This window comes from Bos taurus, chromosome 21 (genome assembly GCF_002263795.3).
Source record: "Bos taurus isolate L1 Dominette 01449 registration number 42190680 breed Hereford chromosome 21, ARS-UCD2.0, whole genome shotgun sequence".
Lineage (NCBI taxonomy): Eukaryota > Metazoa > Chordata > Mammalia > Artiodactyla > Bovidae > Bos > Bos taurus.
Window position 1 is genome coordinate 22,354,110 of NC_037348.1, and position 21,928 is coordinate 22,376,037.

Consider the following 21,928-nt stretch of genomic DNA (forward strand, 5'->3'; position numbering starts at 1 on the left):
TTAACTTCTTCTCACTCCCTGATTCCTTGGTTTCTGTGTCAACAACCTCAGAACCTGACCTCTTCTCTGACATCCCATTAAATACAGTGTTCTAGGAGTCCAACCTTTGCCCTTTTCTCTTTCCACTCTGCAGTCTTGTTTATTCATAGATTCAATCATCACATATCAGCATGTATCACCCAAATCTCTTCTCCAGACCAGACCAATTCTATCCAGTTGGTAAGTATATCCAGTTATTTACTGAAAATCACCCAGGTGTTACATAGACACTTTAAATTCAACCCGTACAGAGCTGAACTCAATCCTTTTCTTCTACCTCCCTCCATATACTCTAGCTTAGTGATTAGTCCCACCATCCATGTAAGTCCTCTAAATTTTACCTTCCCAACATCTTTCACATCCAACCCACTGGCTTTATTTATTTATTTATTTTTTTAATTTTATTTTATTTTTAAACTTTACATAATTGTATTAGTTTTGCCAAATATCAAAATGAATCCGCCACAGGTATACATGTGTTCCCCATCCTGAACCCTCCTCCCTCCCCATACCATCCCTCTGGGTCGTCCCAGTGCACTAGCCCCAAGCATCCAGTATCGTGCATCGAACCTGGACTGGCAACTCATTTCTTACATGATATTTTACATGTTTCAATGCCATTCTCCCAAATCTTCCCACCCTCTCCCTCTCCCACAGAGTCCATAAGACTGTTCCATACATCAGTGTCTCTTTTGCTGTCTCGTACACCAGGTTATTGTTACCATCTTTCTAAATTCCATATATATGTGTTAGTATACTGTATTGATGTTTTTCCTTCTGGCTTACTTCACTCTGTATAATAGGCTCCAGTTTCATCCACCTCTTCTATGACTACTGCCTTACTTCACATCTCATCTCCACTTATCCAGACTACTGAGGCAATACGACAGTTCTATCTCTAGTACATCTTTCTAATTCGTCCACCAATATATAATTATTGTTCGTAAAGTGAAAATAAAATTATTGAGCTGTCTGCTCAAAATCTTCTCTTCCCACCTATAGGATAAATTCCAAACCCCTAAGTACAGAGGGCCTTCCATGATCTGGCTTGGCTCTTGCTGTCCTCTCCTTTGTTCTTATTGAAGTGATTCTCTAGATTCAAACCATAATTTTACGTGTAGTGCAGTATATCACAGTGTCAGTCAGCCTCTTTCCCCAGCCACCCATGTCTCTTAACCAATGGACTCATGGTCAAGTGGCTATAACAGCCAAGATGAAGGTTAGCAACATGGACTTTCACTCACCAAGACCAACTTGGTTCTAGCCAATGTTGAGTGCCTAGACTGCCAACTGCAAAGACCAACAATGCCACCATTCCTGACACCTTCTTCTTTCTAGAATAGACTCGATACAGAGGGCTTCCCTAGTGGCTCACCAGTAAAGAATCTCCCTGCAATGCAGGAGACCTGGGTTTGATCTCTGGGTCAGGAAGATCCCCTGAGGAAGGAAATGGCAACCTGCTCCAATATTCTTGCTTGGGAAACCCCATGGACAGAAGAGCTTCATAGGCTACAGTTCATGGGGTCACAGAGAGTTGGACACAACTTAGCAATTAAGCCACCACAGCCACAGATCTGTCTTCCTTGTCTTCAGTATTTCCATCAAAACCACCACCCATGAATTTACAGAATGCCTATGACTCATTGTGATATTCCATACAACACTGCTTCTGATCAGGAAACTTATTCTACAGGTAATTAAAGCACAACGGTCACATGGGTCCACAGTCATGAATTTCACTGGTCTTATGTGTCCTCCATCATCTGAAGTGGCTGGCCTGAGAGAACAGTGGAAGAGCAGACATTATAAATTCATTGTCTTTCAGTGCCAAATCCATCCTTCTGTGTTACTAGGCTGAGCCCTGTAAACAAGGGCACCTTTTCCCACTGCCTCAAGGATTTACGTTTTTCTTAACAAAGGCACTGCAGGGCTGCTGCAAGATGACAGGGAGTGGGAGGGACTTCTCTTCCCATGGAGTGTTTGTATTTCACCAGGTAGCCAGTAGATCTGAGTACAGGAAGTCTGCAAGTGCTCACCTCGGAGACCATCACAGACTGGCTCCTGCCCACACACACTGGCAAATTTCTCAGCCTCTCAGTAGGCCGCTTCTATGGACCAGTTCCAGCTCACTGCTCCTGCAAATGTCACTGCATGTCCCTGTGGCAGCCACACCCTCTCCAAAGAAGTCTGTTATCTCAGGTTAGGAAGAGGCTTGGAGGGAGGTATTCTGCTAGTTCTTTGTTAACTCCCTTATCCTAGAAGGCATAATTACTGGTTTCTGCACACACTATTTCTGAACCCCTTAAGAGTCCTCTTTTACCCATTTTAGTGGTTGAGCATCTTTTCAGTTCAGTTCAGTTCAGTTCAGTTGCTCAGTCGTGTTCGACTCTTTTCGACCCCATGAATGGCAGCATGCCAGGCCTCCCTGTCCATCACCAACTCCCAGAGTTCACCCAGACTCACGTCCGTCGAGTCAGTGATGCCATCCAGCCATCTCATCCTCTGTCGTCCCCTCTGTCGAGCATCTTTTACCAGTTGACAACTCTCTGTATTTAATACCCTGCTAGTGAAAAAGATTTTCCCGATCCTAAACAAGACCAGATTAGCTTTCAATAATTAAAAAAAGTAATGGATCTGTCCTCGGTCTTGTATATGCGTCCTATTTGCAGTACACTTGCTCATATTAGGTCCAAGTCTAAGAAGAATCTAGGCTTCTGTGTGCTTCACTAGAGGGCCAATTTATTAAAAAGAAAAAGTTACCAAAAATATCTGCAATTCAATCAGAAATCACTACAGTAGCCATTAAGAGTTAAGTGATCCTAAAAGATAGATATAAAAAGAGGGACTTCCCTGGTGGTCCTGTGGTTAAGATTCTGCCCTTCCACTGCAGGGGGCAGGGGTTCAACTCCTGGTCAAAGATCCCACGTGCTTCATGGGCACGGCCAAAATATTTTTTCTTTTAAAGAAAGACAACAAAAGAAAGGATTGTGCCAAGTCTTAAAGTCTTCAGATTTTGGTACGAAAACATACAGATAATTAAAATCCAAAGAAATGCCAAGTTCAATCAAGTAAAGGAAAAGACCTAAGAAGACACTAAAAGGAAATTCTGTGACAGTCAGACTAGTCCATCAGGGTTCAAACATGGATCCAATCAGGCTGACCAAAGTCCTCTGGTCATTAAGAATTCTCAGCAAAAAACAAAAACAAAAATTCATAGCAAATAGAGAATTACAGATAAAAGTAATATAAAAATTTGGCATAACATACTTATTTAGCAAATAATCATCTTTTCACTCCAGGAAAATTTACAATTAAGCACAGAAATGCTTAAAGGAAATTATGTAGTGTTAATACTCTTATGTTAAGGACTCTGCATATTTGGAATCTTAAGTTTTTGTAACATTTAAAGAGAATCTGACCTATTAAAGTAGGTCAGGTTTGCAATTTTAATTCAAAATGTACAATTGTTATAGATTTATTTTTTAATCAGAAAGCTTACTATTTATATATTACATTCAAATTTAAAGAATTTCCTTTTTAAGAAGGTTGATTATTCAACAAACCTTCTTAAAAAGGAAATTCTTTAAATTTATAAATCAAATGTAATGTTTTTAAGATGTCTGTTTACAAATTAGCCTAAATATTCAAAGGCCCTTAAAAGTGATTCTTAAAATTTGCTAGACCTGGGAAGTCCCTGGAAGCCCAGTGGTCAGGGCCCTGTGATCTCACTGCCAAGTGCCCAGGTTCAATACCTGGTCGGGAAACTAAGATCCCACGGGCCTCGTGGTGTGCCAAAAAAAAAAGCTGCTAGACTTTCAATGGGATAAGATTTGAAAACTGATTCTAAAAGATTTAAGAACTTAGTTTTTAAATTTTAGCCATTATAAATTGAGGTTTTTTAAAAAATACAAGAATTCTAAACAGGCTTTTCTGCACACAAAGGCTATCTCAATGGGCATTAAGAAATTAACCTACAACCAGAGGAGTGATGGAACCAACTTGCTAAATTCTGAGGAATCTCGCAAGCTGATTGTTAAACACAGTGTTATAAAAATTAGTACAATTACTTTAAAAACAAAGTTAACAAATAATCTAAATTCATCAGTTTCTAATTATTTTATTACATTTTACTATTATCTATGTTCTTGAGATTATTTTTTAAATTTTATTTATAAGGTGGAAATTATAGTTGCATCCTACTACATTTCTTCCTAATTCAATATTCAGTGATGTCATGCCAGTAGCTTGAAATTGGCCATAGTGGAAGTATTTACACCAAAGAAATGGGCAAACTACAAATCAAGGCTTGTGGATTAAGGAAAGCCACAGAAAAGCTGTGCTCTGATATTACAGTAAAAGAGCCACAATGTAAAGGGGAGAAGACAAATAAAATAGTACATAACATAAATAGTACATAAAAGGGCTCTAGAGATCACCTAATATTCTAGGTGATCCTTATTCCTTGGAAGGAAAGTTATGACCAACCTGGATAGCATATTTAAAAGCAAAGACATTACTTTGCCAACAAAGGTCCATCTAGTCAAGGCTATGGTTTTTCCAGTAGTCATGTATGAATGTGAGAGTTGGACAGTGAAGAAAGCTGAGAGCCTGAGAGAACTGATGCTTTTGAACTATGGTACTGAAGAAGACTCTTGAGAGTCCCTTGGACTGCAAGGAGATCTAGCCAATCCATCCTAAAGGAGATCAGTCCTGGGTGTTCATTGGAAGGTCTGATGCTGAAGCTGAAACTCCAGTACTTTGGCCACCTCATGCGAAGAGTTGACTCATTGGAAAAGACCCTACTGCTGGAAAGGATTTGAGGCCGGAGGAGAAGGGGACGACAGAGGATGAGATGGCTGGATGGCATCACCGACTGGATGGACATGGGTCTGGGTAGACTCCAGGAGTTGGTGATGGACAGGGAGGCCTGGAGTGCTGCGATTCATGGGGTCGCAAAGAGTCGGACACGACTGGGTGACTGAACTGAATAGTCTAGGGCAGTCCACAAAGACTCAGAAATAATACAAGGGGAGTTCTCAAGACAGTTAAGTACACAAAGTTTGAATAGAACCATGTTCATACACACAGTGAAATGAAATAGGCAGGAAAATTAAACCCCAGTTTACATGAGAGAGAGAGAGAGAAAGGGCAGACTGTAAAATGACTAGGACTTATTGCAAATGCCATTCTAAGGGGCTTGGGACTTTAACTTACAATAGAATCTACTGAAGTTTGAGGACAGGAGAGAAGACATTAATCTGGCAACAGCTTATTGGATGCCATGAAGGTAGTGAAACACTTTAATTCTGAAAATTGTGAAGCAGACAGAAAAAAAATTACATACAGTGAACACACAGGGGGGCCTGGAGGGCTACAGTTCATAGGGATGAAGAGAGTTGGACATGACTGAAGTGATTTAGCACACACAAGTTAAAAATCAATTAAAACTCAAAGCTCAAAAGAATACATACTCTGGTTCCACTTCTATAAAACAAACCCATTGATACTGACAAAAAGCAAATCAGTGGTTTCCAAGTGTTAGAGAGATGAACTACAAGGGATCTCGTGGGTGATAGAAATGTTCTATATCTTTACTGTAATGTATGTATATAACTGTAGAAACTTATCAACTGATACATTTTTTTTTTCTGGCCTTGCCGGGCGGCTTCTGAAATCTTATTTCCAGACCAGGGATGGATCCCGGGCCATCAGCAGTGATAATGACGAGTCCTAACCACTGGACTGTCAGGGGATTCCCTCAGCTGATAACACTTTAAATGGATGGAGTTTACTATATTAAAGTATTCCTCTGTTAAAAAATAATTACAACTCAAATTAATCAAACATTTGATGAAACTTCTAGTTTCCCTCTTTTTATCTAGTAAGCTCTCAGTACGTATGCATGCATGCATACTCAGTCACTTGAGTGGAGTTCAACTCTTTGCGACTGTATGGACTGTGTAGCCCATCAGGCTTCTCTGCCCATGGGATTCTCCAAGCAAGAACACTGGAGTGGGTAGGCATGCCCTCCTCCAGGGGATCTGCCCAACCCAGGGACTGAACCCTAGTCTCCTGCACTGCAAGCAGATTCTTTACCGCTGAGACACCAGGGAAACCCCTCAGTACCTATAATCACCATCAATTTTTTCCTCAGATACTCTGTGCAAGTAAAACTTCATTTCTAACTTTTCCTCACCCCATCCCCATGCAATCCAATCCTTCCCTCCCCTCCTAACAATCTCTGGTAGGCTGCTCATTTTCTTCACCTGTATAATGGGCATAAAATGACCTACCTCACAGGTATATAATGCACTCCACATATAGCAAGAGCTCAAAATAGTTACTGTTCTGCCTTAGTCATTTTCTACATATTGATGCTCCTTGAAGGTCAGAGTCTGTCTTACTTATCTTTGCATTTTTCTCACTGAACCTAGCATAGGGAACAATAGAGGCCCCAAATAAGAATTTCTCCAGAGAAATGTCTGTGGCACCTAGAAATTCAGATATGGATGAAAAAACACTATTCAAGTGAGAATTTTAAATGTTATAAAGTCATAAACGTCGTGCAATTTGAAAAGGAAAGACCAATTATGACTGAAGGAAGCAGGAAACATGTCTAAGAGGAGGTAACACTGAGGTAGCTGAGGTCTGAAGGGGAATAAGGGGAGGGTGCATATTTTCTTCCCTAAATGGTAATTATAAACTGCAAAATAGAAGTCCAAGAGAAAAACCTTTAATAGTGACATCAGGATCCTTCTTAACAGCAAACTACTGTAAAAAGGTCCGAGGCAAGCAAAACTAGGCTCTGCAGACACTACTGACCTCGAAGACAAAAAGAAGCAACTTTTTCCAATGACTAAATAATTACAGGGCTTCCCAGGTGTCTCAGTGGTAAAGAATCTGCCTGCCACTGCAGGAGACACGGGTTCCATCTCTGATCCGAGAAGATATCCTGGAGAAGGAAATGGCAACCCACTCCAGTATTCTTGCCTGGGAAACCCCATGGACAGAGGAGCCTGGCGGGCTACTGTCCATGGGGTCGCAAAAGAGTCGGACACGACAGAAACGACTAAACAACAACAACAAATAATTGCAACAGTAGTATCCGGAATATGATCTCTAAGTTCAGGATGGAATAAGGTTTAAGGACAAAAATCAGGAAATGTAAGTTTCAAGATCCCTGTACCACTAATATTCTGAGGTACACCTTAACGCTAAAGTGGACTCGAGGGCAAGCAGAGTAACTGTTTCAACTCTGACCTCGAAGGTGGTTCCAGGAAGTCAGTACAGACCGCTGGGGCCCAGCTGTACAACGGGCTCAACGTAGAATGGCTTTTGTGAGGCCTATAACCGTCTCCCCGAGCATCCCAGAAGCCAGAGAAGCAGTGCACTACTAAACCCAGTTGCCGGAATCCATCGGAAGTCACTGCGATTGAAGTTTGCCGCCTTATCCAGTCTAACACAATAAGCAACCCCAACTCCCACTTACAAAGAGCCCTACGGTTTGCACTTGCTTCCCTGTCTCATTATGGGCAATGGAACGTGACGATCAGGCTTCCCGCTCCGCCCGGAGAAGGCCCAGTCTCAGCCAAGGGCTAAAACAGCGAGTGGATAAAGCTATCTCTGAACACAGAATCCACAAAGAGATGGAAGAGTCCAGGCGTCAGACCCGCTCAGGCCCTCACACTGGGGCCCAGAGGTCCGCGGGGCAACAGTGGAAGGTACAAGGGGAACGGTGGGCGGCCAAGCTCACCTGCCGCTTGTTCATCCGCCGCACATCGTCCAAAAAATCTAGAGACAGCATGGCGGGGCCGGCGAGGGGACACGGGAAGAAGAGAGGGCGCGATGTGACCGGCGGGAGGAACGGCTGGCGCACGAGCCAAGCGCACACTGGACAGGACCCCGCGGTGCCCGCGCTTCCGCTTCCGGGGTGGAACCGGCGCGGCCCCGCCCCCTCAGCGCGACGAGGGGACAAAGGGATTCCCGACCAGCCTCCTGGCCTGGCCTCGCTGAAGGAGGCTCTCGAACCTCCTGGAGCTCGTCTGCTGAAGCCCACTTCCCGCGCTCATCCTCGCGGCCCCACACTGAGGTGGCCGCTCAGGGTTAGATAGGAGACCACTTTGCAACCTCCGGAAGGCGGGACCTAGCGCACGCCTGGCCAATAGGGAACCGTGTCTCCGCGGGCAGAAACGGCCCCTGAGTGGCCCGCCTCAGTTCAAGCCCGGGCCGCGAGTCTGGGTGTGGCGCTGGACTTGTCCTGAGCTACGGGAAACTGACGACTGAGGTATTTCCATAAGTGCTCTTGGGTTAGGGCGGAGGCTGTGACTTGCAGAGCACTGCCTGAAGCTTTCAGGAGTTAAGAAGCTCTTAGTTGCAGAGAAAATCTGATAGGATTAAAAACAACCAAACCCAGAAGTGAGAGGGAAACAAGAAGAGAAAACTGCCAAACCATGGGGCTTCCCTGGTAGCTCAGATGGTAAAGAATCTGCCTGCAATGCGGATACCTGGGTTTGATGCCTGGGTCAGGAAAATCCCCTGGAGAAAAGAATGGCTGCCCACTCCAGTGTTGCTTAGAGAATCCCATGGACAGAGGACCCTGGCGGGCTACAGTCTACGGGGTCCCAAAGAGTCAGACACGACTGAGCACCTAATGGATGACGGATGGATTCATCAACTTATAAAGGGATGAACAAAATATGGTATATCCATACAATTTAATATTATTTAGAAACAGAAATATTGTGACACAGATGAACCTTTAAAAATATTAGATTCTGAAAACATTGGTTGTTAATGAAAGAAGCCAATCACCAACGACCATGAATTTTATGTAAAATGTCCGGAATAGCCAAATCCATAAAGACAAAAAGCAGTGGCTGCAGAGGGCTGGGAGGGTTAGGTAAAGTGGGAGGTGATGCTAGTGGGTATGGGGTTTCTTTTGGGGGGGAGGTGTTGAAAATGTTCTAAAATTGATTGTGGTGATAGTTATACAACTCTCAATTGAGTTCAGTTCAGTTCAGTCACTAAGTCGTGTCCCACACTTTGCGAACCCACGAATCACAGCACACCAGGCCTCCCTGTCCATCACCAACTCTCGGAGTTCACTCAGACTCATGTCCATCGAGTTGGTGATATCATCCACCCATCTCATCCTCTGTCGTCCCCTTCTTCTCCTGCCCCCAATCCCTCCCATCATCAGGGTCTTTTCCAGTGACTCAAGTCTTCACATGAGGTGGCCAAAGTATTGGAGTTTCAGCTTTAGCATCAGACCTTCCAATGAGCACCTAGGACTAATCTCCTTAGGAATGGACTGGTTGGATCTCCTTGCAGTCCAAGGGACTCTCAAGAGTCTTCTCCAACACCACAGTTCAAAAACATCAGTTCTTTGGCGCTCAGCTTTCTTCACCGTCCAACTCTCACATCCATACATTACCACTGGAAAAACCATAGCCTTGACTAGACGGACCTTTGTTGACAAAGTAATGTTTCTGCTTTTGAATATGCTATCTAGGTTGGTCATAACTTTGCTTCCAAGGAGTAAGCATCTTAATTTCATGGCTGCAGTCACCATCTGCAGTGATTTTGGAGCACAAAAAAATAATGTCTGACACTGTTTCCACTGTTGCCCCATCTATTTCCCATGAAGTGATGGGACCAGATGCCATGATCTTAGTTTTCTGAATGTTGAGCTGTAAGCCAACTTTTTCACTCTCCACTTTCACTTTCATCAAGAGGCTTTTGAGTTCCTCTTCACTTTCTGCCATAAGGGTGGTGTCATCTGCATATGTGAGGTTATTGATATTTCTCCCGGCAATCTTGATTCCAGCTTGTGTTTCTTCCAGCCCAGCATTTCTCATGACGTACTCTGCATATAAGTTAAATAAGCAGGGTGACAATATATAGCCTTGATGTACTCATTTTCCTATTTGGAACCAGTCTGTTGTTCCATGTCCAGTTCTAACTGTTGCTTCCTGACCTGCATATAGGTTTCTCAAGAGGCAGGTCAGGTGGTCTGGTATGCCCATCTCTTGAAGAATTTTCCACAGTTTAATTATGATCCACACAGTCAAAGGCTTTGGCATAGTCAATAAAGCAGAAATAGATGTTTTTCTGGAACTCTCTTGCTTTTTCGATGATCCAGTGGATGTTGGCAGTTTGATCTCTGGTTCCTCTGCCTTTTCTAAAACCAGCTTGAACATCAGGAAATTCACGCTTCATGTACTGCTGAAGCCTGGCTTAGAGAATTTTGAGCATTACTTTACTAGCGTGTGGAGAAGGCAATGACACCCCACTCCAGTACTCTTGCCTGGAAAATCCCGTGGATGGAGGAGCCTGGAAGGCTGCAGTCCATGGGGTCGCGAAGAGTCGGACACGACTGAGCAACTTCACTTTCATTTTTCACTTTCATGCATTGGAGAAGGAAATGGCAACCCACTCCAGCATTCTTGCCTGGAGAATCCCAGGGACAGGGGAGCCTGGTGGGCTGCCATCTATGGGGTCGCACAGAGTCGGACACGACTGAAGTGACTTAGCAGTTACTAGCATGTGAGATGAGTGCCATTGTGCGGTAGTTTGAGCATTCTTTGGCATTGGAATGAAAACTGACCTTTTCCAGTTCTGTGGCCACTGCTGAGTTTTCCAAATTTGCTGGCATATTGAGTGCAGCGTTTTCACAGCATTATCTTTCAAGATTTGAAATAGTTCAACTGGAATTCCATCACCTCCACTAGCTTTGTTCATAGTGATGCTTTCTAAGGCCCACTTGACTTCACATTCCAGGATGTCTGTCTCTTGGTGAGTGATCACACTATCCTGATTATCTTGGTTGTGAAGCTCTTTTTTGTACAGTTCTTGTGTGTATTCTTGCCACCTCTTAATATCTTATGCTTCTGTTAGGTCCATACCATTTCTGTCCTTTATCAAGCCCATCTTTGCATGAAATATTCCCTTGGTATCTCTGATTTTCTTGAAGAGATCTCTAGTCTTTCCCATTCTGTTGTTTTCCTCTATTTCTTTCCATTGATTGCTGAGGAAGGCTTTCTTTTTCTCCTTTGCTTTTCACTTCTCGTCTTTTCACAGCTATTTGTAAGGCCTCCTCAGACAGCCATTTTTTTTTTTTTTTTTTTTTGCACTTCTTTTCCATGGGGATGATCTTGATCCCTGTCTCCTGTACAGTGTCACGAACCTCCATCCATAGTTCATCAGGCACTCTATCTATCAGATCTAGTCCCTTAAATCTATTTCTCACTTCCACTGTATAATCATAAGGGATTTGATTTAGGTCATACCTGAATGGTCTAGTGGTTTTTCCTACTTTCTTCATTTTAAGTCTGAATTCGGCAATAAAGAGTTCATGATCTGAGCCACAGTCAGCTCTCTGTCTTGTTTTTGCTGACCATATAGAACTTCTCCATCTTTGGCTGCAAAGAATATAATCAATCTGATTTTGGTGTTGACCATCTGGTGATGTCCATTTGTAGAGTCTTCTCTTGTGTTGTTGGAAGAGAGTGTTTGCTATGACCAGTGCGTTCTCTTGGCAAAACTCTATTAGCCTTTGCCCTGCTTCATTCCATACTCCATGGCCAAATTTGCCTGTTACTCCAGGTGTTTCTTGACTTCCTACTTTTGCATTCCAGTCCCCTATAATGAAAAGGACATCTTTTTTGTGTTAGTTCTAAAAGGTCTTGTAGGTCTTCATAGAACCATTCAACTTCAGCTTCTTCAGCATTACTGGTTTGGACATAGGCTTGGATTACCATGATATTGAAGGGTTTGCCTTGGAAACAAACAGAGATCATTCTGTCGTTTTTGAGATTGCATCCAAGTACTGCATTTCGGACTCTTTTGTTGACCATGATGCCTACTCCATTTCTTCTGAGGGATTCCTGCCCGCAGTAGTAGATATAATGGTCATCTGAGTTAAATTCACCCATTCCAGTCCATTTTAGTTCGCTGATTCCTAGAATGTCGACGTGCACTCTTGCCATCTCCTGTTTGACCACTTCCAATTTGCCTTGATTCATGGACCTGACATTCAGGTTCCTATGCAATATTGCTCTTTACAGCATCGACCTTGCGTCTATCACCAGTCACATCCACAACTAATATTGTTTTTGCTTTGGCTCCATCCCTTCGTTCTTTCTGGAGTTATTTCTCCACTGATCTCCAGTAGCATATTGGGCACCTACCGATCTGGGGAGTTCCTCTTTCAGTATCCTATCATTTTGCCTTTTCATACTGTTCATGGGGTTCTCAAGGCAAGAATACTGAAGTGGTTTGCCATTCCCTTCTCCAGTGGACCACATTCTGTCAGACCTCTCCACCATGACCTGCCTGTCTTAGGTGGCCCCACACGGCATGGCTTAGTTTCTTTGAGTTAGACAAGGCTGTGGTCCGTGTGATCAGATTGGCTAGTTTTCTGTGATTATGGTTTCAGTGTCTGCCCTCTGATGCTCTCTCGCAGCACCTACCGTCTTACTTGGGTTTCTCTTACCTTGGACATGGGGTATCTTTTCACGGCTGCTCCAGCAAAGCGCAGCTACTGTTCCTTACCTTGGACGAGGGGTATCTCCTCATGGCCGCCCCTCCTGACCTTGAATGTGGAGTAGCTCCTCACTGAATTGTATACTTCAAATTGGTGAGCTGTATGGTATGTGAATTATATCACAATAAAGCTGTTACAAAAAAGAAAAAAGAACCATTGACTTCTTGTTTGTTGTTAAATTTCCAGTGGCGAATGCACAAGCTGACAAACATTGGGCACCCAACAAATATTTGTTGAATTTAAAATATGTGTGTGTGTTGGGTATCTCCAGCTATTGTACATAGATAAACCACACCTATTGAGTCAAAATATGAACCCCTGATTTCTCAAAATTAGGAAGGCCTGTGGAGGAAAATAGACATAAGCTCCATGAAGGCAAGGACATTTTCTTGTCCATTCATCTCTCCCCAGCCTTCTTAACAGTACCTAACTTTCTCCATATGTGTTTGTTTTTTTTTTTAATTTATTTACTTAATGTATTTTTGGTTGCACTGTGTCTTCGTCACTGGGCACAGGCTTTGTGTAGTTGCAGCCAGCAGGGGCTACTCTAGTTTCGGAGCATGGGCTCGAGGGTACGAGGGCTCAGTAGTTGTAATATAGGGGATTATTTGTCCCATGGCATGTGGAATTTAATTCCCTGACCGGGGATCACACCTGGGCCCCCTGCATGGGGAGCATGGAGTCTTGACCATTGGACCACTGGGGAAGTACCCTACTTTATAAACTTTAAATGTCAGACTAATTATGGTTTTCTCAGACATCATGTTGCATCTCAATAGTCATTTCACTCTTTAGGTTGTGTTTGCTCTATAGTTTGTCTCAGCTAATGTTCAGTTGGTAGGATGCAGTTACTCTAATGTATTGTTTCATGATAAGTGTTTATGTGTTAAATTTGAAATTTCACTGTATTACATTTTATTTTCAACTAACAAAAACGGCTCATTAATTCAAATCAGTTAGTTGAAAGTTAATTAAATCAGGATGCTGAATATGTTCAAACTCAGAAAAAAAATTGTAAATGAAACATTGCCCAGGAATCCAGTGCAAATATATATACTGGGTGAATCTGACTGCACTGGGACTGGGTAACCCACAAGTGTAATGAATTATGATGAGCAGCTGAAAAAGAACGGTGCTAATAGACATATGATAAGCCTCTAAGAAGTATGTTTTATTAAACTGGCAGTAGAAAACAAACGTACAGTTACAAGCGGGGAAAGAAAGCAAGAGGGATAAGTTGGGAGATGCAGATTGCCATGTATACACCACTATATATAAAATAGATAACTAATAAGGACCTACTGTATAGCACAGGGAACTCTGCTTAATACTCTAATGACTTATATGGGAAAAGAATCTAAAAAAGAGTAGATACAGGTATGTTGTATATGTATAATGGGTTCACTTTGCTGTACACCTAAAACAAACACAATATTGTAAATTAACTATACTCTAATTTTTACATTTTTTAATACTCTTATGAAAATGTTTAAAAAATAAATTAGATAAGCTGGTTGTCTATTTGCCCCTGATTCCCAGTGCATCACGTGTGTTTCATTCCATAGCTTATGAGATTTGGTCAACAGTGTCAACTAAATCTGTGAGATTTTAGTCCCTTTTTTTATAATGGCCAATCTGATAACCAAAAAACCTTTTTCTAGAGGAAGAAAAACCCACAAAATAATACTAATATAACTTTGATAAAATTTCTCGCTAAAGATCAAAACTATAAAGCTATACTTTGAAGCTATGCTTTTTATAGCCAAAACAGTGACAAGTCACATTTTTGCCAAAAAGCTTTTAAAGTCAGTCACAATGTTAATGATTAATAGCTCAGTAAGAAAACTAAATAAGATTTTGGCAAAATTCCTTTATCAAAAGATATTGTTGAAAGAAACAGATACTGTTGGACATTGCATAATATCCATGGCATATAAAGTAGACAAACACATTGTCTGGAGTTGCCTAGGGCTGCTAGAGAAAGCCATCCTACTGTGGTAGGTCCTGGAAACCTAGCACACCCTTTTCCCCTCATTTTCATTGATCTGATGAATTAGTTATCTATTTCTGTATAACAAATCACCCCCAAACCTAGCAACTTAAAACAAGAAACATTATCTCTTGTTTCTGTGGGTCAGAAATTTGGGACCGCCCTCACCTACCAGAGGTTTAGGTTCAAAGTCCCTCCGAAAGTTACAGTCAAACTATCCAGAGGGGCTGCCGTCTCGTCTGAAGGCTTAACTGAGGGAGGGTCTGCTCCATGCTCACTCATGTAATTGTTGGTAGGTCTTGGTTATTCCTGGGCCATTGGATTGAAGCCTCAGTTCCTACTTGGCTGTTTCCCATAGGTCTCCTTCAGTTGCTTGCCATGTGGACCTCTCTTTAGGGCAGCTTACAACATGCCAGCTACCTTCTACCAGAGTGAATGATCCAAGAGAGAAAAGAATGAATCTAGGATAACCAACTTATCCTGATTTTCTTGGGTTTTGCACTGAAATTCATTTATTTGGCTGCACTGGGTCTTAGTTGTGGCATGTGAGATCTAGCTCCCTGACTGAGGATAGAACCAGGGCCCCCTACAATGGGAGCTTGGAGTCATAGCCCCTGAACCACCAGAGAAGTCCCCTACGTTCTTAATATCTCTCTTTGACCACTTTCTTCATTCCCACTGTCACTACCTTGATTCATGGTACTTTCACTTATCCTGATTATTGCAGTGAAGCCCTAATCTGTCTTCCGACCTACAGTCTTGCTCCAGGTCTTGCCTTACTCCAATCTACCCTCCATACTGCAGCCAGAGTGATTTATCCAAGCCATTAATTTGGTGATGTTACTTTCTTACATAAAATCTTTCAGTAGATCCTCCTGACTCACAGGATATGTCAAATTCCTTAGCATGCTACAAAAGACACTTTGTAATCTGGCCCCTTTCTCCCTCTCCCTTCCCTGAATGCCACATGCTCTCACTTTTGTGTAAGTTGCCTCCTCTGCCTGAAAAGAGATGCCTCCTCCATCTCACCCCAGCATTTTTTTTTTAAGTTTTTTTGTGTGTGTGTGGCTGTGCTGGGTCTCCTCTAGTTGCGCTGATTCGTGGTTACTCTCTAGTTGCCATAAGAGGGCTTCTTATTGCGGTGCCTTCTCTTGTTGAGGAGCATGGGCTCAAGAGCCAGAGCTCAGTGGTTGTGGCGCACGGATTTAGTTGCTCTGGGGACATGTGGGATCTTCCCAGAACAGGGATCAAACCCTGCACTAGGCAAGCAGATTCTTTAACCACTAGACCACCAGGAAAGCCCACCCAGCACTTTTTATTCCTCCTTGCCTTTCAGATTCAAGTCATTCACCACCTTCTCTGGGAAGCCTTCACTGCACTTCTGTTTGCATTCTTACCATCATTTGTGTATTGTGTAGTTGCACATTGTGTATCTGTTGCTCTCACCAGACTCTGAGTTTCCTGGGGGCAAGAGCTTTAAAGCTTATCTTTTTACTCCCAACTTCTTAGGTGAAACAAACACATAAGAAAGATTGTCAAATGAATGAATGGAGGCCCAGCCCTTCCAGAGACAGATGGATCAAGGATGACTTTAAGGATAGGATTACCCTCACTCAGATTCACAGTGTGTGCTCAAGGCTGAAAGTGGATTTATTGAAATAAAAAGCAGAAGATATAGGGAACTTCCCTGGTGGTCCAGTGGTTAAGACTCCATGCTTCTGTTTATGTGTGGCTGAATCCCTTCTCTGTGTACCTGAAACTATCACAACATTGTTTGTTAATCAGCTATATCCCAATACAAAATAAAAAGTTAAAAAAATAAAATTAAAAATGCTAAAAAAAATTGCCAAATACTCTTGTACTTCCACTTCAGGGGGCACAGATTCCATCCCTGATCAGGGAGCTAGATCCCACATGTCACATGGCATGGCCAAAAAAAACCCAGAAGATATAGCCCTCGTTCTTGAAGGGTTTTCAGTATCATTTGCAGCAGCAGAAGAAAAACGTATCTATTATGAAAGGAAACAAGCTAGATATAACTGCTAGCCTATACATGCTATTGAAACTCATAGAAGAAAGACTCTTTCAGGCATGGCCTTACTCAAAGGAAATTCTTGAGGGAAGCTGGACCACAGCTAGGTCAGCTTTGTATTGTAATAAAGGAAGCATAATGTCCAGCACAGGTTAGAAATGGGGTTAGGTGTGGGGAGATGGCTAACTCCTGGTTTTCATTCCTTGGGAGCTTACAGTTTTGAATAAAAGGGAGGCTCAGTAAGAAATAATTGGGATGAAAAGAATCCGTCAGGAAGGAAGAGGACCTGGAGAGATTAATGTAAACTGGGTGGATCTGGAAAGGCTTAATGAGGCTTCCCTGCAGTGTTAGGATAGAAACAGTACCTCTTATGAAAATAATTCAGATATTTAGGACAGGTGATACCACACTACATAAGATGTAAAGCCTCAGAAATGAACTTTTCCAAATACGGGTCTCTGACTTGCTATTTTCTCTGCTCACCGGACTGCCAATCTTTCCAAACACCTAAGTCTTCTGGACCCCATCAATCACAATGGCATGTCTGGTATTTTTCTTTACATATATTCTGCTGGCCTGCCTGAAGGAAACATAGAGTATAAGTCAGGCCCATTTAACTTTTTCTTTGCTTGGTTTTGGGGGGTTTTGTTTGTTTATTTGGCTGCATTGGATCTTAGTTGCGGCATGCAGGATCATTCGAACTCTTAGTTTCGGCAAGTGGTGTTTAGTTCCCTGACCAGAGCTCCAACCCAGGCCCCCTCCGTTGGAAGCACAGAGCCACTGGACCACCAGGAAAGTCCAAGATCCACTCGACTTTGAATCACAAATTAATCCACTCACTGGCTGTGTGATCTTGGGCCAATTAATTATTTTTATCCTCACTTTTCTGGCATGTAAAATGGGGAATAAAAATAATTTCATCATTCGAAGATTACACAAGACCGTACATGTTGCTAATGCTGTTTGCACAATGCATGACAAATGCTAAGTGGCAATAAATGCTAATAATTATTAAAAACAGGAAGTGGATTCAGCTGATATCCAAATGCTCAGGCCTAAGAAAGCCTGTCATTATATAATTGAACCTCGGTAAGTCACTTCTATACAAATCAAGGGTGTTTACCAGGAGAAGCAAAGGTGACGCCATTTTGGAAAACTCTATTCAAGAAAAAAAAAAAAAGCTATGATCTCACCCAGTTTTCCTTGACCATCCCCCAGTGAAGGAAGTGGTGGGTAGAAAGAGAAGGTCTCCCTGTGACCCTGACAGGAAAGGAAGTGGCCCCGGGCATATTGGGTAGGCTAGAGCCCAGGTCACACTGGGTGTCTAGCTCTTCCCCAGTGCCGCCTCCCAAAAGAATCTATCTGGTTTTGCTGAGGGGGGACCCATCCACCCCACCTCCCCAAGATCAGGTCAGAGGCTAAAGAAATGGGACTTTCTGCCTACCAACCCAGTGGCTACAGACATCAGAAACTTTGGTTTCAAATTGTCTGCTGGGATTCCCCTGGTGGTCCAGTGTCTAAGACTCCCTGCTTCCAATGCAAGAGCCCTGGGGTTCAATCCCTGGTCAGGCAGCTAAATCCCACATGCTGCATTTAAGACCCAGTGCAGCCAAAGAAACAATTAATAATAATAAAGTAATTGTAACTATTTAAAAAAAAAATAGTAATGAAGTAGCTCTGTATAACATGAGGCATCAGGAAGAAGTATCACTCCCCCAAATCAAAGGTGTCTTCTGTGTAGAGAGTATTACTAAGGTCACTCAAGTCTCCCTGGGTGAGTTTCAGAGAGCTCTCTTTAAAAAGTCCTGGACAGCTGCAGGGGCAGCTGGGAGAAGGAAGCTCGGCTTTCCGGACTGGTATGTGTGTGCAAGTGGTGGGGGGTGGGGGGCATCAATTTCCTGTTTGGCCATTGTGCTGTGGCTAAAAGGAGAAGGGGCCTTGCTGTTTGCTTTTTAGTTCTTAGGAGAAAGGCATGGGTTTTTTGTTTGTTTGGTTTTAATTTTTCATTATATATATAAATGTGCTTCCCAGGTGGTGCTAGTGGTAAAGAACCCCTGGGCCAACGAAATAGACATAAGAGATTTGGGTTCCATCCCTGAGTTGGGAAGATACCCTGGAGGAGGGCATGGCAACCTGCCCCAGTATCTTGCCTGACAAATACCACAGACAGAGGAGCTTGGCGGGCTGCAGTTCATTGAGTCACAGAGTCAGACATGACCGAAGTAACTTGGCACACATATATGTACATATACATATACACACACATTTAAAATATTTATTCATTTGGCTGCAAACAGTCTTAGTTGTGGCATGGAGGACCTTCAGTCTTTAGTTGCGACATGTGAACTCTTGGTTGCAGCATGTGGGATCCAGTTCCCTGACCAGGGATCAAAGCCAGGTCCCCTGCGTTGGCAGCATGGAGTCTCAGCCACTGGACCACCAAAGAAGTCCTGCCATGTTGTGAACGTGGAGGTCTTGTGTGTGAAGCGAGGAGAATAAGGGGGGCAGCCAACCGTAGCCCCTCCCCCTAACTGGGGCTTCCACCCACTCAGTTGTCACTGGTGAATTATCTCTAGAGCTTTTGCATCTTGTGGCTAATGACAGGGGTTAGCTCCTCTTGGTAGCTTAGGGATCCTGTGGGAATCTGTTGAGGCAATAAATCACTACTGGAAATGTGGTTTGTGTAAATTTGGATTTGAATATAATGTTCGCTTAATGTAACCACATGCAAAGAAATGATCATTAGCAATCATTCCTACATGCACTCAAGCATTAAAAAACATTAACCTAAAGGCTACTTTGAGTGCTGAAACTCAGTATGCTTTGGCCACTGCCTCCCTGATCTCTGATTCCTTGCCATCCTTCACCCTACAATCCAGGCCTATGAGAACACTTGCTGCCCCAGGATGTCATAGAGCACAGAAGTGAGTTCTGGACCAAACTGCTGTACCTTTTATAAACTACACGACTATAGACAAGTTATTTTAACTTCTTTGTGCCTCAGTTTCCTTATCTGTAAACAGGGATTGTGGTATTAAGGGGTTTTTTTTTGTTTTTTTTTTTTATGAAGATAAAGATTTCACATGCATCGGGGCAACTAAGCCTATGAGGTTGCAATGATTGAGCCCATGCACCTAGAGCCCGTGCTCTGCAACAGGGGAAGCCGCTGCAGTGAGAAGACGTCTCGACACAACCAGAGAGAGTCCAAGCTCAACAACAAAGACCCAGCACAACCCCAAAACAAGGTCAAGTGAGCTAAGAACGTAAATCACTAGAACAGTGAAAGTGTTGGTCTCTCAACGTGTCTGACTCTGCGACCTGATGGACTGTAGCCCGCAAGGCTCCTCTGTCCAGGCAAGAATACTGGAATGTGTTGCCATGCCCCTTTCCAGGCGATCTTCCCAACCCAGGGATCAAACTCAGGTCTCTGGCATTGCAGAAAGATTCTTTACCATCTGAGCCACCAGGGAAGCCCCAGAATAGTACCTGACACTTAGTAAATAATATTTATTGGGGTTTCCCTGGTGGTTCAGTAGTTGGTAGTCCACCTTGCAATGCAGGGGACACCAGTTCAATCTCTGGTCTGAATGGATTTCCCCAGGTGCCTGTGTGCCGCATCTACTAAGCCTGCAGTCTGCAACAGGAAAAAGTCACTGTAACAAGAAGCCTGTTCGTCGAAACTAGGAAAAGCCCACATGCAGCAACAAAGACCCGGTGCAGCCAAATAAATAAATTGTTGTTCAGTCACTCAATGAGTCCGCTCTTCATTGGAAGGGCTGATGCTGAAGCTGAAACTCCAGTACTTTGGCCACCTAATGCGTAGAATTGACTCATTTGAAAAGACCCTGATGCTGGGAAAGATTGAAAGCGGAAGGAGAAGGGGACGACAGAGGATGGGATGGTTGGATGGCATCACTGACTCAATGGACATGAGTTTGAGTAAGCTCCAGGAGTTGGTGATGAACAGGGAGGCCTGGCATGCTGCAGTCCATGGGGTCGCAAAGAGTCAGACACCACTGAGCGACTGAACTGAACTGAACTAAAGTCACCTTCAGCATCGGTCCTTCCAATGAATATTCAGGGTTGATTTCCTTTAAGATTGACTGGTTTGATAATAAATAATTATCATTGTTAGGATGTACTTCCACGTGGAGGCCTGAAAAGCTCCTCCTTCTTCCAGACCTTGTTTAAGTGTCATCTGCTCTGTGAAGCCTGCTTAGACCTCCCCGGGGCAGAATTAACATGCCTTCATTAGTTCCACTGCCGTATTTTATATGTCCTTTTATCTGTCCTTTGGTACACTGAACTTCAATCATGCCCAGTTATCTGAATCAAACGTATGGTTTCAAGGCCTGATATAATCCAGAAAAAGAATAGTCACTGTGGGAGAAATTCTTGCTTTTTTAAAGAAGAGATTGTTAACCCACGTGAGTCTGTAACTAGGAAAGTTGAACTGAACGGGTGGAGGAATACTTTTGGGGTAGAGTACTTCCTGGGCTGGGCCTGCCCTATTCCAGATTTGTCAACATCCTTCCTTCCAACTCCTTCCAGCTGCTAACTAGACTGCCCAGAGAAAAATGCACCATACCAGCCTTACCTCTCACCCTGGAGGCCCCAGCTGTGCCCAGCTTCTTTCAGTTCCACAAAAGGATGCCAGGCCTCCCCTACCTCTGCTGTTTCTGCCTCGAGCATTTTCGAGCCCTCTCTTCTCCCTTTTCCTAGCTGTTCTTTAGGCAATCTTTGTCCCCTCCTCCACCCCAAAGGCTTTCTCTTATCTCTCCAAGATGGCTCAAATTATTCTACCAAGTAAAGATCCCTTGGAGTCAGAAATGGCAACCCACTCCAGCATTCATGCCTGCAGAATCCCATGGACAGAGGAGCCTGGTGGGCTACAGTCCATAGGGGTGCAAAAGAGACACAACTGAGCCATTGAGAGAGAGAGGAAAGCAGCCACTCAGACCTTCATATTTCCCCTATCACAACATTTACTACATTTTATTAATATGTTAATTGTTTGCCTGGCTTTTCTGTACAGTTGTAGGTTTCACAAGCTAGGAAATATGCCTGTAAAAGTAGCCCTGGGCACAACCGACCCATAGTTGATGTTTAGTAACTGTTGTTAAGAGTAAAAAGAAAGAAACGAACAAGTGAACAGAAGGAATGAACATCTGGCAGCTGGCGCCTGCATGCATTCCCTGCCTCGTTAGCTTCCCAAGGGATTCTGTGCAGCTTGGGGCTAAGCAAACAACAAACAAACACTAAAGCCATCTCTCGGGGATAGAAAGAGAGCTGTATGTGTGTAAGTCACTCTGTCGTGTCCAAC

The 21,928-nt window shown here is 43.3% G+C and overlaps 1 protein-coding gene and 1 long non-coding RNA gene across 2 annotated transcripts in view; one reads left to right on the top strand and one right to left on the bottom strand.

Annotated features, from left to right (window-relative positions):
* The window catches only part of SEC11A (SEC11 homolog A, signal peptidase complex subunit), a 33,060-nt gene extending 25,129 nt beyond the window's left edge, over positions 1-7,931 (bottom strand). The window contains 1 exon segment of the mRNA NM_174465.2: positions 7,793-7,931. Within this exon segment, the coding sequence (NP_776890.1) occupies positions 7,793-7,843 (51 nt within the window). The 5' untranslated portion in view covers positions 7,844-7,931.
* A 127-nt stretch (positions 7,932-8,058) lies between these two features.
* Positions 8,059-21,928, top strand: part of LOC112443242 (uncharacterized) — a 32,805-nt gene continuing 18,935 nt past the window's right edge. The window contains exons 1-2 of the long non-coding RNA XR_003031590.2: positions 8,059-8,323; positions 19,676-19,850. This is a non-coding gene — a long non-coding RNA (uncharacterized lncRNA). The remainder of the gene's footprint in view (positions 8,324-19,675; positions 19,851-21,928) is intronic.